General features: G+C 57.7%; 1 protein-coding gene across 1 annotated transcript; it reads left to right on the top strand.

Annotated features, from left to right (window-relative positions):
* The first annotated feature begins 5622 nt into the window (after positions 1–5622).
* EMILIN1 (elastin microfibril interfacer 1) lies at positions 5623–13415 on the top strand. The gene is made up of 8 exons (XM_054566253.1): positions 5623–6191; positions 7101–7226; positions 7723–7943; positions 9092–11017; positions 11385–11501; positions 11946–11963; positions 12121–12258; positions 12702–13415. Exons 1-8 carry the CDS (start codon positions 6022–6024, stop codon positions 13037–13039), a joined length of 3054 nt encoding a protein of 1017 aa, XP_054422228.1. The 5' UTR covers positions 5623–6021; the 3' UTR covers positions 13040–13415.
* Positions 13416–13701: the final 286 nt, after the last annotated feature.

The following is a 13701-nucleotide window of genomic DNA, read 5'->3' as shown; positions in this document are numbered from 1 at the left end:
GTGCTCATGTTTTCAGACCAGTCTTTCTGCCCCACATCCAACAAGTAGATCGATCCTGCCTGTGATCTAATCAGTGCCTCCCTACCCTGCCTCCCCCGCTACCACTCCACCCCCGGAGGTAGGCGTCGGAAATAGGGCGGACCCTCCCGAAATCTAAACCCAAACCTTGGGACTTCGGCCAAGTGGGAAATCACCCCCCGGATGTTAGGGAGGGGAGAGAGAAGGGGTCGTGGGTTCAGAGCAGAATGGGTCACGGAGGAGAAAGAAGAGATACGACTGTGGGTAGATGTCCGAGGATCTCTGGTGAGGGGAGAGGCATTCTGGGGCTCCACAATCCTCTGCTTAGCCAGAAACTGCTCCCCCTTTACTCTGCTTTCCCTCAGTTTAACCATAAAAGGGAACGGCACTGAGCCAGGCTGGGGCCGGGGGCTGGGGGCTGGGCTGGGCCGGGCTGTTGCTCTAGAGCTGTCAGGGTAATGGAAGCCAGTTGCTTTGCGGTAGAGGGGGCCAGGGCTCAGGGGACGCTTCTGCTTCTCTGAGCCAAAGAAAACTTCAGGAGCTGCTATGGGGCTGGAACAGCGGGTTCAGGGGACCAACGTGCCGCCTATGTGTACAGTAAGCTAGGGTGCACTAGCCCAGAGTGGCCTTCTCTGTCCTGAGACCATCAGCAATTTATCCTCCCTTCTCCAGCCCAGTGACTCCTAAGCTCAGCCTCTGCCTCTAATAGCCTGTAGTTTCCCCAGCCTCCCCTGGTCACCTCCAACCTCTGCGCAGTATTTCCCAGAAGTTACCTATTTGGAATCTCAAGCCCCTGTCTCCTCCACATAACCTTGAAACCCCAGAATGTACTTCCTCACATGTTCCTCAAAGATCAGTCTGTTCCCAGCTCTGTTCTGGGAGGGTGAGGGTCCAGTAAAGGATTACACACATTAGGCTTCTTGTCTCCTGGAAATTTGAAGCAGATTCAAATCCAACCAGATCTTAGATCTCCTGTTGGAACAGAACGAGGCTCTGGAAAGCAGACCCTCTGGACCGCAAATGACATGAGGTACTTCAGATTTTCAAGGCTGTCCTGATACCAGCTGAGCCAGGTGTCAAGTTTCCTAGCCTGTCAAAGCTGAAGGGTGCCTTCAAGATCATTTTATAAAGGAGGAAACTGAGGCTCAGAGGTCATTAATTTGACCAAGGTTGTAGAACTGGTTAGAGACAGTGTCACCTGATTTCTCTGTCCTCTATTCTATACTGCATGTCAGACTGTGGACTCAGTAGCTCGTCCTGGGCCAGGGACAAGAGGAAAAGGATTATTTTAGAACTATCCAGAAATGTCCAGCATCTCCCAGAACTCCCTGTGCCTAGGTCCGTGAGACTTTGTCAGCTTTGACTGGGTCATTTAGCCTAGTGGCTGGACGAACTGAAATAAAAAATGGTCTCCAGACAAAACTAGACTCAGGTAAGAACTAATAAAGCTTGGAAAAAGCTTGTGTGAAAGAGTATGTGGGAAACGAGACCAGCAGACTGTCTGGAGGGGGCCAATTGGGATTAGTGTGACATTTTCAAGCAAAAGACAAGTTCAGGATTGGACTCAAAAAAACAACAAGACCTGGGAGAAGGGGACTGAATCCTGAGTACAGGGCGGTTGGAACCTAAAGTATTGTACCTGTAGGAAGGGTTCAAAAGAAAAGGAAATACATGCATTTGAGGAGGAGCAGACCTTTGCTCAAGAGTCCTCACAAGCTTGAATTCCCATCTGGGTTTGCATGACCCAAGGCGCAGTTCATATTTCCCCCTTTTTTCTTCCCAATATTCAGTCTTCTGACAGATGATGTTAGACATAAAATGTTCCTTACTGCTGGTGTCCCCTGGTTGTCCTGGCCCTGCGCACATGAGCCCATTGCTCAGACTGAGGGTTGATTGAATGAGTTATATTGTGTACAGTATAGCCATCAGCACGAGACCCTTGAAGAGGTTATAAAATAGATACTGTCCTAGTGCCCCATAGATGTAGCCTATTTTGATCTCAGAAATTCTTTGGAATCCAATTGCGCTGGAAATTGGTGGCTATGTGCCAATACCATCACGCAGCTACCACACTGCATTCCCTCTAACCTTGGTCTCCATTGCACCCTGCTTGCCCAATACCCCAGGCCTTCCCAGCAAACCCAGGAATTCTCACCAGTGAACCCAGGGCCGTTGATTCATCTGAGACTTCACAAACTTTCACGTCAGTCTCTAGGTCTTGGCCCCTCTTTTCAGGACTAAAGGATACGCGAGCTACTGCAGTTTTATTTCAAAGCCGACGTTTCTGACTTGGCACACATAAAATGTAACAGATCTTTAAACCTAAGGGGTCAGGCAAAGGAATAGGTGACAACTGGGCAGTGACAAGAGGGTTGTGATGACTCCTCAGGTTGCCAGAGGCCCTCTGCAGGGAGAGAAGAGGGGAAAGAGTGGAGAAAGAAAATCCACAGCGGTAGCCAGGGCAACCTGGAGGGGAGTGGAGGGCTTCCTGCCAGGGCCAGGGCTTAGAACTGACGCTGAAAGCTGAACTTCCCCCTGGCAGCAGCTTTGAGATCGGGGTCCCCTAGGACCACTTCCTTCAAGTCTCACTGCGCGCTCATCCCCACGCCTCTCAGGGGCAGCCATGAACTTCCATTCCTATTGGTTCCGGCACTTCTCACACCGCCCTGCCTTTTCATTACATCCCCCCAGCCCTGAGGATCCCATTCGGGGTCATAGAACCTCAGAAGCAGATGACTCAGAGTCACATTGGAGATTTGGTGGCATCCTCTCATGGCTTCCAATTATTGCCCTGCAAATGGTTCCCAGGGTCAAGACCCCCATTTCTAATCATATCCTGGACAGTTATTCCCATTGAAATGTGTTAATCTCATCTTAAATTCAGTACAGGCATACCTTGGAGATAATGCAGGTTCAGTTCCAGACCACAGTAGTAAAGCGAATATCGCAATAAAGCCAGCTGTAGCCTTTTAGCTGGTGACGGAAGTAAATTTGTTGAAATTTGTAAAATTTTCAGTTTGGGGAAAAAAAAAAAAAAGGCAATGCTGTGAAGCGTAACAAAGTGAGATGCCTGTATGTTTAAACTAAGGTCATCTTTCTAAGGAATTCTCCAAACCTGCTCCTCTCCTCTGGTTATCCATCCTGGCTACAACTCTGGAATCTTCTCCAGCGTCTCCCTTAGTCTGGTCCTTTATTACCCAGGCAGTCACCAAGCCTTCTCTTTCAGGTCTGTGTCACTGTGCAATGTAGAATTTGGAAGGGATCTTAGACAACAGACCCCCGGTGGAGTCATGGGGTTTGCTCAAAGCGATACCACTACTTAGAGGAGGAGCTAGAACCAGCATCCTTGCGCCCTAGCACCCTGCCCATTGCTCTTGCTGACAACGTCTCCTTCTGTGTGTGTATTGAGCCCCTTCTCCAAACCTTGTAGTCCAAGCTCTTAATCAGTCATCTGAGTCTCTCCCTGAGTTTCCTGAAGTTGACTTCTCTGACTTTCTATGCCACTTCTTCTTGACACAAAGAAGTGCTTGACAGAGGGCTGCTCCCCCACTTCCAGCTCACTTCCTTCCTCTTCTGGCTCTGCCGAGTGTCCTGCTGACCTCAGTGGGGTCCTTTTCCTTCTTCCCCCTGACCCAAGACCCTCTCTGCTCTTCTGTTTTTTCCCTCCCAAGTCACTGACCTAGGTGTTTAGTGCCTAATCTCAGCCCTGCTCTGGACTGCTGTGTTACCTTGGACAAGTTACTTTCCCTCTCTGAGCCTCAATTTTTACAGCTATAAAAGGAGAGAGCTAACATATACTGAGCATTTACCTCATGCCAGGCACTATTCTAAATGCCTCATGTGTATTAACTTAATCCTCACGGACCTAAGAAGGAGGGTGCTACTATTACTCCACATTACAGATGAGGAAACTGAGGCAGATGGCTTTTCACAACCCGAAACCTCTCCCCTCTGTTCTTCACCCTTTTCCTCCAACACTGTTCAGGTTCTCTCTCTTCCAATAGCTCTTCTCTGACTGCCCCAGCGGCCAGCTGCCTTTCTTTCCTCTTACCCAGAACGCGCCTCATCCGTTTGTCTGGCCCCCTTGGCACGCTGTCTATCCTGCCTCGTGTTAGTTCTCTGTTTTGGAGCCTGCGTCCCGTTCCCCAGTAGTCCCAGCTGCTCCTTACTGAGTCTTACACAGACGTGCCTTTGCCCCTGGGCACCTCCCCGGTGCTCAGCACACAGCACTCTCTTCTGGAACTCCCACTGAGCTCTCCCAAGTGTCCTACCAGCCAGGGAGACCTAGTCCAGAACACAACACTGAGGACCAGCGGGTGAAGAGGGGCCACCTGATGAAGCGGGGGCCAGCTGACAGAGTCAAACGTCTCAGGAGGGGCTGTGGGGTGGGCTGGCAGTTGAGCCTGACTAGTTCCTGGCCTGCTAGAGGGGCTATCAGACTTGCCCCTGGGCTGGGGAGTGGCTTCCTTTGCTATAAAGAGGGGGCCTAGCCCTCACCAAAACAAGTCTGGGACCCATATTCTTTTGGCCTTTTAGGAATGAGAGGCTCCCCCCACCCCTCTTTCTCTCTCTTTCTACTTCTCCCCAACTGGCCCCGACCCAGAAGCTCAGTTGTTTGGAGCGTTGTCCTACGTACCAAAAGGGTTGCAGTTTCGATTCCCATTCAGGGCACATACCTAGGTTGTGAGTTTGATCCTCAGTCAGTTGGGACATCGTGGCACCTAAGGAAAGATACCAATTGATGTTTCTTTCTCACATCGATGTCTCTCTCTCTCTCTCTCTCTCTCCCTCCCTTCCCCTCTCTCTAAAATCAATAAACATATCCTCGGGCGAGGATTAAAAACAACAACAAAAAAGAATGAGTCTCCTCTTGCCCATGTTCTCTGCATGCTTGACAGAGGGCTGCTCCCCCATTTCCAGCTCACCTCCTTCCTCTTCTGACTCTGCCAAGTGTCCTGCTGACCTCAGTGGGGTCCTTTTCCTTCTTCCCCCTGGCCCAGGACCCTCTCTGCTCTTCCGGTTTTTCCCTCCCAAGTCACTGACCTAGGTGTTTAGTGCCTAATCTCAGCCCTGCTCTGGACTGCTGTGTTACCTTGGACAAGTTACTTTCCCTCTCTGGGCCTCAATTTTCACATCTATAAAAGGAGAGAGCTGGACTGGATGGTGAGCGATGTCCTGCTGCGTCTCCCCTCTCCCTCTCCCCCTGGGCCCTCTCTCAGGCCTTCCCTCCCAGGGGAGCGCTGCCTTGGCCCCAGGAGAGCTGCGGCTCCAGCTCCCGTTCCCTGTCTCAGCGGCCAGCCCTGGGCCTCCTCCCCAGCCCTGGCCCCGGCTCCACTCCATGTGGCCCGTCTGAGAGGCTGGCCCCAAGCCCGGAGGCAACTCCACATTTCTGTTTTTCCTTTTTTTCCCTCTCTTTCCCGGAGTTAACAAGAAGCAGATGTGGCGCACGATGGTTGGAGAGGTGGGGGGAGGAAGGGGGAGGCCGGACCGCCAGCCAGACAGGGGGGAAGGGAGGGGAGTGAGCAAGAGAGGGAGGCAGGGGGCCAGGGCCCGCCCCGCACAGCCGCTCTTGCGCCTCTGAACAGCCACAGGGGTAAAGTCCTGTCACCCTCAGGATCTGGTCATTGGGGAAAACAGATAAGGAGACCAGAAGACGGCCAGCTGGGGCGAGTGGGAGGAGGCCCAGGAAGCAGCATCTGAGAGGGGCAGGGACCAGGCGCAGGAGGCCGGGGGCACGGAGAACAAACTCCCCTCAGAGGTGGAGAAGAGGAGAGCGGAAGGAACCGAGGGAGGGACAGACGGGAGCCTGAGGAGGAAAGAGGAGGGGGAGAGGGGTCAAGTCAGGAGGCCAAGGAGGAGGCGTGTGGCTGGGGGCTGCCGGCAGGAAGCTGGGGACAGGACCCGACCCTCGACCCTTGGAGCAGCAGGCATCCCCGCTCCGGGCAGAGGCGCCAGTGGTCAGGCGGGATGTGCCTCTGAGGGCCACAGCGGAGCGCCCCCACCATGGCCCCCGGGACCCTCTGGAGCTGCTACCTCTGTTGCCTACTGACCACAGCCGTGGGCGCAGCTAGCTACCCTCCTCGGGGTTACAGCCTCTACACAGGAAACGGCGGGGCTCTCAGCCCTGGGGGGCCCCAGGCCCAGAGCCCACGTCGGCCTGCCAGCCGCCACAGGTAAGTGTCTGGCTGACGGTAGGTGGGAGGGTGGGTCAGAAAGTGGCAATTGGGCCCCACTTTGGCTAGCTCCCCAATGCAGGGAGGAGGTGGAGAGGAAGCCCATCCATCTGATGGCCCCTCACACGCCCACCTTCCCGCTGGGTGTTTCCAGGGCCCTGCTGAATAGATAGGTCCCCTTGTCTAACCTCAGGGGAGTCAGCTCCCACGTCCTCCCCATGGGACCTGCAGTCGGGTGCCCAGGGAGACTGTCCTGAAGGGCATGGGCCTGGCCTTCCTGCCAGCTGCGTCCCAGCCTGGGATCCTCTGGCAGACCTCTCATCCCTTCCTAGGGCTTCCTCCGCCCATCCAGTAATCCATGATTCTGACACCACTTTCGCTCTGCTCTTTTCGGCTCTCCAGCCAGACGCTGAGCAGAGGCCAGCATGAATGGGCCGGAGAGTGTTTTACTGCAAACCCCGTGGGAGACAGGGCTCATCAATGGCTTATTCTCTGCTTAACCCTGAGCTGGACCCCGCCTGCCCGGTCCTCTCCCCTGAGGGGTGGGTAGAAGCCAGCATCCAGGGGATTGCCAGAGGGCCACACCAAGCTGGGCACTGAGACAGAAAAGGGACACGAATGAATGGGTGAACTCAGAGGCTCCCCAGGACCCACTCTCCGGCCATGAGGATCAAGTTCTCGTAGTTGTGGTTTTCCATTTTGTGCCTCCACTCCTGTCTTGAAAAGTCTTTATCGACTCCAGCAGCACAGGAAGGCGTAGGGGGAGCTGCCGCTGCCAGAGCCCCGCTCCCACCGGTCCCCAAGGGTCCTTCCTCCTTTGACACTCCCTCAGCCCCCCTGGGAGCCCCTGAGCCCTCCTCTGGGGGGTGTGTCTCTGGCTCTTGGGCCTAGGTGGGCTTGTGCCTGCAGGAACTGGTGTGCCTACGTGGTGACTCGGACGGTGAGCTGCATCCTTGAGGATGGAGTGGAGACCTTCATCAAGCCCGACTACCAGCCCTGTGGCTGGGGCCAGCCCCAGTGCACCCACAGCATCACGTGAGCCTCAGCACAGGGGAGTGGGCAATGGGTGGGGACGGGGCTGGGACAGCAGGCAGGCAGCCAACTCGGGGAATTAGTATAAGGCAGGTGGCAAGGGGTGGGACCCAGGGCTTCAGTCAGAACCATTGAGAGGGGACGCTGAGGCGGTGGTTTGGCTGGAGGCATACGGAAGGCACACTCCGCTAGACCACCCTGCCAGCCCCGGAATGCCTTCTCTGGGCTGAGTCATTGCAAGGAGGGAGTTCAAGGATCCAGCACAGGACAAGGGTGGGGGGAAGTAGGGACTGGGGGGGAGGGGAGGAAGAGCAGGGATTTGGCCCTTGGCCACCAAGCTGACAGCTGTCAGCTGAGCAAGACCACATGCTGAATGGTAAGGGGGACCCAGCCCGAGGGACAGGCCTTGCCCACCAGCAGTCCTCTACCTCTGAGAACAGGAGCCATGGTCACTGACAGTACAGGGAGGAGTAAAGAACCCTCCCTCCACCTCTCCCAGGTACCGCAACTTCCTCCGTCCTCGCTACCGCATGGCCTACAAAACGGTGACCGATATGGAGTGGAGGTGCTGTCAGGGATACGGGGGCGATGACTGCGCTGAGAGTCCTGCCCCGGCGCTGGGCCCCGCCCCCGCCACACCGCGCCCGCGGCCCCAACCCGGCCGTCCCAACCTCTCGGGCTCCAGTGCAGGCAGCCACCTGAGTGGCCTGGGCGGGGAAGGTGAGTGTGGGAGCCCTGGAGAGAGAAGTGGGCAGTTGGAAAACGTGGCAGTTGGAAAACGTGGGGCCAGGCTGCTGGGGGAAACCCCATGTCCCAAGTCAGAAAACCGGGGACAGAAAAGAGTTAACGCGATCCCTGAGATCTGTGTGTGTGTGTGCATGCATGTTTATGCGTGTGTGTATGTGTGTGTGCGCGCGCGTGCGTGCGCGCCACAGGGATGGAGAGATGAGAGGGACCAGAGAAAAAGGAGGCATAGAAAGTGAATGTGCTCACACACGCACACACGCCCACATGTGGCCGAGACACTTCCTAGTTGGGAACAGCTGCAGGAAGGAGGAATTCCTTCAGAAGCTTGGTCCAAGGGGACAGACAGTTGAGACTACAAGTCCTAGCATGCACTGCAACTGACTACAGGTCCCAGGCCCCTCCGTGGCCTCTGGAGACCGCAGGTCCCAGAATGCAGCAGTCCCTGTTGCCTTCCCCTGTGTGCTGGGCACTGCGGAAGTGCTGTGTTTGTCTGCCAGGGAGAAAACCATGTTGTAATTATGGAAACAGGAACTGCTGGCTGACTCTCCCCCATCCAGCTGGAGCCCCCACGGGCTTACTGCAGGACCTTGCCTCCCCATGGTGTTGTGTAGAGGTGCTACACAGGAAGAGCCGCTGTCCGCAGTCCGCAGTGCCTCCCTACATTCCCATTTCATTGCCCTGAGGGAGCAACGTGGTGTCATACCTGTCTCATAGATGAGGAAACAGCTCCCATAAAGTTAAGAAGCCTTCTGGGCAGTGAAAAGGACATGCGCTCGGTGGTCAGACAGATGACCTGGGTCTGCAGCTCAGCTCTGCCACTTATTGAACGTGAAACCCATGGCCCAATTACTTGAGCTCTCTGGTCCTCTGTTTCCCGGTCTACAAAATGGGAGGAGCTAGTGGTAGCTGTTCAATGAAGTTGTTGTAAGGGGCAAAGACTTGGCCTAGAGCAGAACAGTGAATGAGAGTTTCCTCCTGTCTTTCCTTGCCCAAATCACCCAGCTAAGGGGTGGCTGAATCAGCTAGGGCCTCTGACCTTGGAGCAAGGGAGCTGGGGTAGGAGGGAAGCACTGCGCACTGAGGTCTGGCCCATTTGCCTTATGTGTTCACCTCTCTGCCAGGTCCCGGGGAGTCAAAGAAGGTGCAGCAGCTGGAGGAGCAGGTGCAGAGCCTGACAAAGGAGCTGCAGGGCCTTCGGGATGTCCTGCAGGGACTGAGCGGGCGCCTGGTAGAAGATGTCCAGAAGGCTGTGGAGACGGCCTTTAACGGGAGGCAGCAGCCAGCGGATGCAGCTGCCCGCCCTGGCGTGCAGGAGACCCTCAGCGAGATCCAGCAGCAGCTGCAGCTCCTGGACAAGCGCGTCTCCACCCACGACCAGGAGCTGGGCCATCTCAACAACCATCACAGTGGTGGTGGTGGCAGTGGCGGCAGAGCCCCGGGCCCCACCCCGGCCTCCCCCAGCCACAACGAGCAGCTGCTGCGGGAGCTGGAGCAGCGGCTGCAGGAGTCCTGCTCTGTGTGCCTGGCGGGGCTGGACGGCTTCCGCCGGCAGCAGCAGGAGGACAGGGAGCGGCTGCGAGGACTGGAGAAGCTGCTGGCATCTGTGGAGGAGCGGCAGCGGCAGCTCGCCAGGCAGGCTGTGGGCCACAGGCCCCCTCAGGAATGCTGCCCTCCAGAGCTGGGCCGGCGGCTGGCGGAGCTGGAGCGCAGGCTGGAGGTCGTGACCGGTTCAGTCACGGTGCTCATTGGGCGGAGGGGCTCAGAGCTGGAAGGTGCAGCGGGGCAGGGGGGCCATCCCCCAGGCTACAACAGCTTAGTGTCCCGCCTCTCCCGCCTGGAGGACCGATTCAATTCTACCCTGGGTCCCTCGCAGGAGCAGGAGGAGGGCTGGCCTGGGCGTCCTGGGGGACTGAGTCACTGGTTGCCTGCTGCCCGGGGCCGACTAGAGAAGCTGGAGGGGCTGCTGGCCAATGTGAGCGGGGATCTAGGTGGCCGGCTGGACCTGCTGGAAGAGCAGGTGGCAGGGTCTGTGCAGGCATGTGGGCAGCTCTGCTCTGGAGCCTTGGGGGAGAAGGACTCCCAGGTCAGGGAATCCCTCAGTGCCTTGGAGCGCAGGGTGCAGGACAACGAGGGGCAGTTGCGGCTGGTGATCTCAGGCCTACACAAGGTGGGAGCAGCTGGGGAGGCCCGACAGGCCACACTGGAGGGACTGCAAGGGGTCATAGGCCAGCTCCAGGGTCGTGTCGATGCTCAGGGTGAGGCAGCTGCAGAGTTCACACTTCAGCTGAATCTCACAGCTGCGCGGCTGGGCCAACTGGAGGGTCTGCTGCAGGCCCGTGGGGACGAGGGCTGTGGGGCCTGCGGTGGTGTCCAGGAGGAACTGGGCCGCCTTCGCGATGGTGTGGAGCGCTGTTCCTGCCCCCTGCTACCTCCGCGGGGCCCTGGGGCTGGCCCAGGTGTTGGGGGGCCAAGCCGTGGGCCTCTGGATGGCTTCAGTGTGTTCGGGGGCAGCTCAGGCTCTGCCCTACAGGCCCTGCAAGGAGAGCTTTCCGAAGTCATTCTCACCTTCAGCTCCCTCAATGACTCACTGCATGAGCTCCAGACCACTGTGGAGGGCCAGGGCGCCGACCTGGCTGACCTGGGAGCCACCAAGGACCGCATCATCTCCGAGATTAACAGGCTGCAGCAGGAGGCCACAGAACATGTTATGGAAAGTGAGGAGCGCTTCCGAGGCCTGGAGGAGGGACAGGCACAGGCTGGCCAGTGCCCCAGCCTAGAGGGGCGACTGGGCCGTCTCGAGGGAGTCTGCGAGCGGTTGGACACGGTGGCTGGGGGACTGCAGGGCCTACGCGAGGGCCTTTCCAGACATGTGGCCGGGCTGTGGGCCGGGCTACGGGAAACCAACAGCACCAGCCAGACACAGGCAGCCCTGCTGGAGAAGCTGCTGGGGGGGCAGGCGGGCCTGGGAAGGCGACTTAGTGCCCTGAACAACTCACTGCTGCTCCTGGAGGACCGGCTTCAGCAGCTCAGCCTGAGCGACTTCACTGGTGAGGGGGCAAGAGGAGGCCTGGGGTGGTCATGGTGGGGAAGCCCTTTCAAGTCCTTTCTCCCTCCGTCACAACCGCCCAGCCTTAACCTCATCTGCTTTTGCCTTGCTTGTCCCAGCATGAATTACAGACCCATCACTGTCCCAAGGGTTAGTTTATCGACAAGAGATGATCCAAGGCCCCAGCCCCCTGCCCTCCCCTGGCTGCACAGACGGGGCTGGGGGTGGAGGTGGGGCGCTGCTCTGCCCGCCAGGTATCCTGTGTGGGCAGCGAGGGATCCCATCAACTTGTCCCTGGAGCCACCTCCCTCTTTGTCCTTTGGAAACTCCTTTTCTGGTCCTCCTTCAATAGACTTTTGTTGCTCTAGGGCCTGCTGGTGAGGCTGGGCCCCCAGGGCCTCCGGGAGTACAGGGACCCCCAGGCCCTGCTGGGCCTCCAGGACCCCCAGGCAGGGATGGACAAAAGGGACCCATCGGGCCACCAGGTAAGTGGGCTGAGATCCCGGCCACCACCAGGGCTACCACCCCTCTGGGCAGCCCCAGGCTTGACACTCCCCTCTGAACTTGACAGGGGAATGGGGAGAGGGGCAACGAATTGGGGGGTCCTAGGTGGCTGATAGTGATTAGGAAAGTGACTAGGAGCTGACAGTCACTGTGTTGGCTAATTGGATATGGCAGCCTCCCTGCTGCATTGAAGACCAAGGTTGCACCCACAAGGGCTGTGTCGGGTGTGAAAGGCTGGGGGCTAAGGGCTTAGGCCCAGCAGTTAAACAGCCTGGACCTATTCCTCCTTTTCTTGGTGCCCCCATTCCTGCTGTGAAGTCTGTATAGCAAGCACCTAGCACAGCTGTACACACTCAGCAGGTGTTTGCTGAGTGACTGAGAGAGAGCTGCTCTACCTCTCACTGCTCCCTTTCCTCCTCCCACAGGTCCCCAGGGCGAGCAGGGTAAGTTCTTGTTTGCTGCTGGAGGGAGGGGACCTGAGCCAGGGGCTGGAGGGTGGAAGGCCTCAGGCAGCCCTGGGGGTAGAGGCTCTGGAGGGGAAGGGGGCTGGGCAGCTCTGCCCTGAGCATCTTCTCTGACACCCACCCTGTCCCCACCCAGGAGTGGAGGGGGCACCAGCAGCCTCTGTGCCCCGGGTGGCTTTTTCAGCTGCCCTCAGTTTGCCCAGGTCGGAACCAGGCACAGTGCCCTTCGACAGAGTCCTGCTCAATGATGGGGGCTACTACGATCCGGAGACCGGTGAGCCTGCTGGGGGGTGGCTGGGCACTAGGGGGCATGGGAGGCAGAATCCGTCCAGAGGTTATGCAGTGATACGTTCTCATTCTTGCCCCTTTAGAGAAGGTGAATGTCTTCATGCTCTGATTTGGGGAGAACCCTATTCTTTCCTTCATTTATTCGTTCTCACCACAGCTTGGGCTGACTGCTGGGGAGGAGTCACTCCTTCAACAGCTCTTTACTGGGGGCCTGCTGCTGCCCAGGCGCTGTTTTGAGTGGAGGGAGAGGGGTCGTGGGGGGAACCAGTAACCAACCAAACACCAAATGCTCTGTCCTCCTTGAGCTTACACTCTTGTGGAAGAGAAATGAAAAGACCCAGCAGGTCCCTCCTAGTCCAGGAGTTCTGGGTGCGGTAGCCTTCCCCGCACCTGCCACCTGTCTCTTCTGACTGCCATCCTTGTCCCCAGGCATATTCACCGCGCCACTGGCCGGACGCTACTTGCTGAGCGCAGTGCTGACTGGGCACAGGCACGAAAAAGTTGAGGCTGTTCTGTCCCGCTCCAACTTGGGTGTGGCCCGCATAGACTCTGGTGGCTACGAGCCTGAGGGCCTGGAGAATAAGCCAGTGGCCGAGAGCCAGCCCAGCCCTGGCGCCCTGGGCGTCTTCAGCCTCATCCTGCCGCTGCAGGCTGGCGACACGGTCTGCATCGACCTGGTCATGGGGCAGCTGGCGCACTCAGAGGAGCCGCTCACCATCTTCAGTGGAGCCCTGCTCTACGGGGACCTGGAGCTAGAACACGCGTAGGCACCGGCCCGGTCGACCGGCCTCGAAGTGTCTCTGCCAGCCAAAGAGCCAATGGGGGGCGGCGGGCTCCCGCCCGGGACTGGGCACTGTCCTGGCACCGGAGCCCTGGGAGAGTCGCTGTCTCCAAACCCGCTGCGGCAAAGGCGCCCAGAGCAGCCTCCTCCCCACTCCCCACAAACGGAGCGCGTCGGGTTGGGGCCTCCGGAGTCCCCTCGTCCATTTTTGGCCTGATCGCTGTCCCCTGCAGGACCCGGACTACGGAGGAACAGATAGATCCTGGTAGCCTAGAAGCTCCCCCAACTGGCTTCTAGGCCCATTTCCTGAGTTCCAGGGTTTTTCCCGAGGGTGCTTCGGCTCCCACCGCCATACTAAACTATTCAGGAATAAAGACATTTGTTTTTTATAAAAAAAGAACAAAACAAAACACGCCGTCTGCTTTAGTATGTTCGGGGGTAGATAGGAGTACACAGGGAAGAGAATTGGAAAGCCCCGGGTTCTAGACAGGCTCGTGTTCCCCGCGTTGCGCCGCGTGGCTCCGCCCTCTAGGTGCGTCAGCAGTTTAGAGCCCCAGCGGGACCCTCTGGCCGGTCACACGCGTTCCTGCCTGTGTTCGCCAGGGGGCGCTGAGCGCCATCTCTGGTCACATGACCCTGCTCACCTCA

The sequence above is a fragment of the Pteronotus mesoamericanus genome, unplaced genomic scaffold (assembly GCF_021234165.1).
Source record: "Pteronotus mesoamericanus isolate MK-2021 breed Mesoamerican mustached bat unplaced genomic scaffold, CSHL_Meso_final contig_101, whole genome shotgun sequence".
Lineage (NCBI taxonomy): Eukaryota > Metazoa > Chordata > Mammalia > Chiroptera > Mormoopidae > Pteronotus > Pteronotus mesoamericanus.
The sequence above is the reverse complement of the archived record's forward strand: the minus strand, read 5'-3'. Positions and strand labels throughout refer to the sequence as shown.

What these genes read in the sequence shown, in the direction of transcription:
- EMILIN1 (XM_054566253.1), top strand. Translation starts at nt 6,022, where the DNA reads ATGGCCCCCGGGACCCTCTGGAGCTGCTACCTCTGTTGCCTACTGACC. An exon ending in CAGTGCACCCACAGCATCAC is followed by an intron (nt 7,227 to 7,722) that starts GTGAGCCTCAGC and finishes CACCTCTCCCAG; the next exon opens with GTACCGCAACTTCCTCCGTC. An exon ending in CTACTACGATCCGGAGACCG is followed by an intron (nt 12,259 to 12,701) that starts GTGAGCCTGCTG and finishes CCTTGTCCCCAG; the next exon opens with GCATATTCACCGCGCCACTG.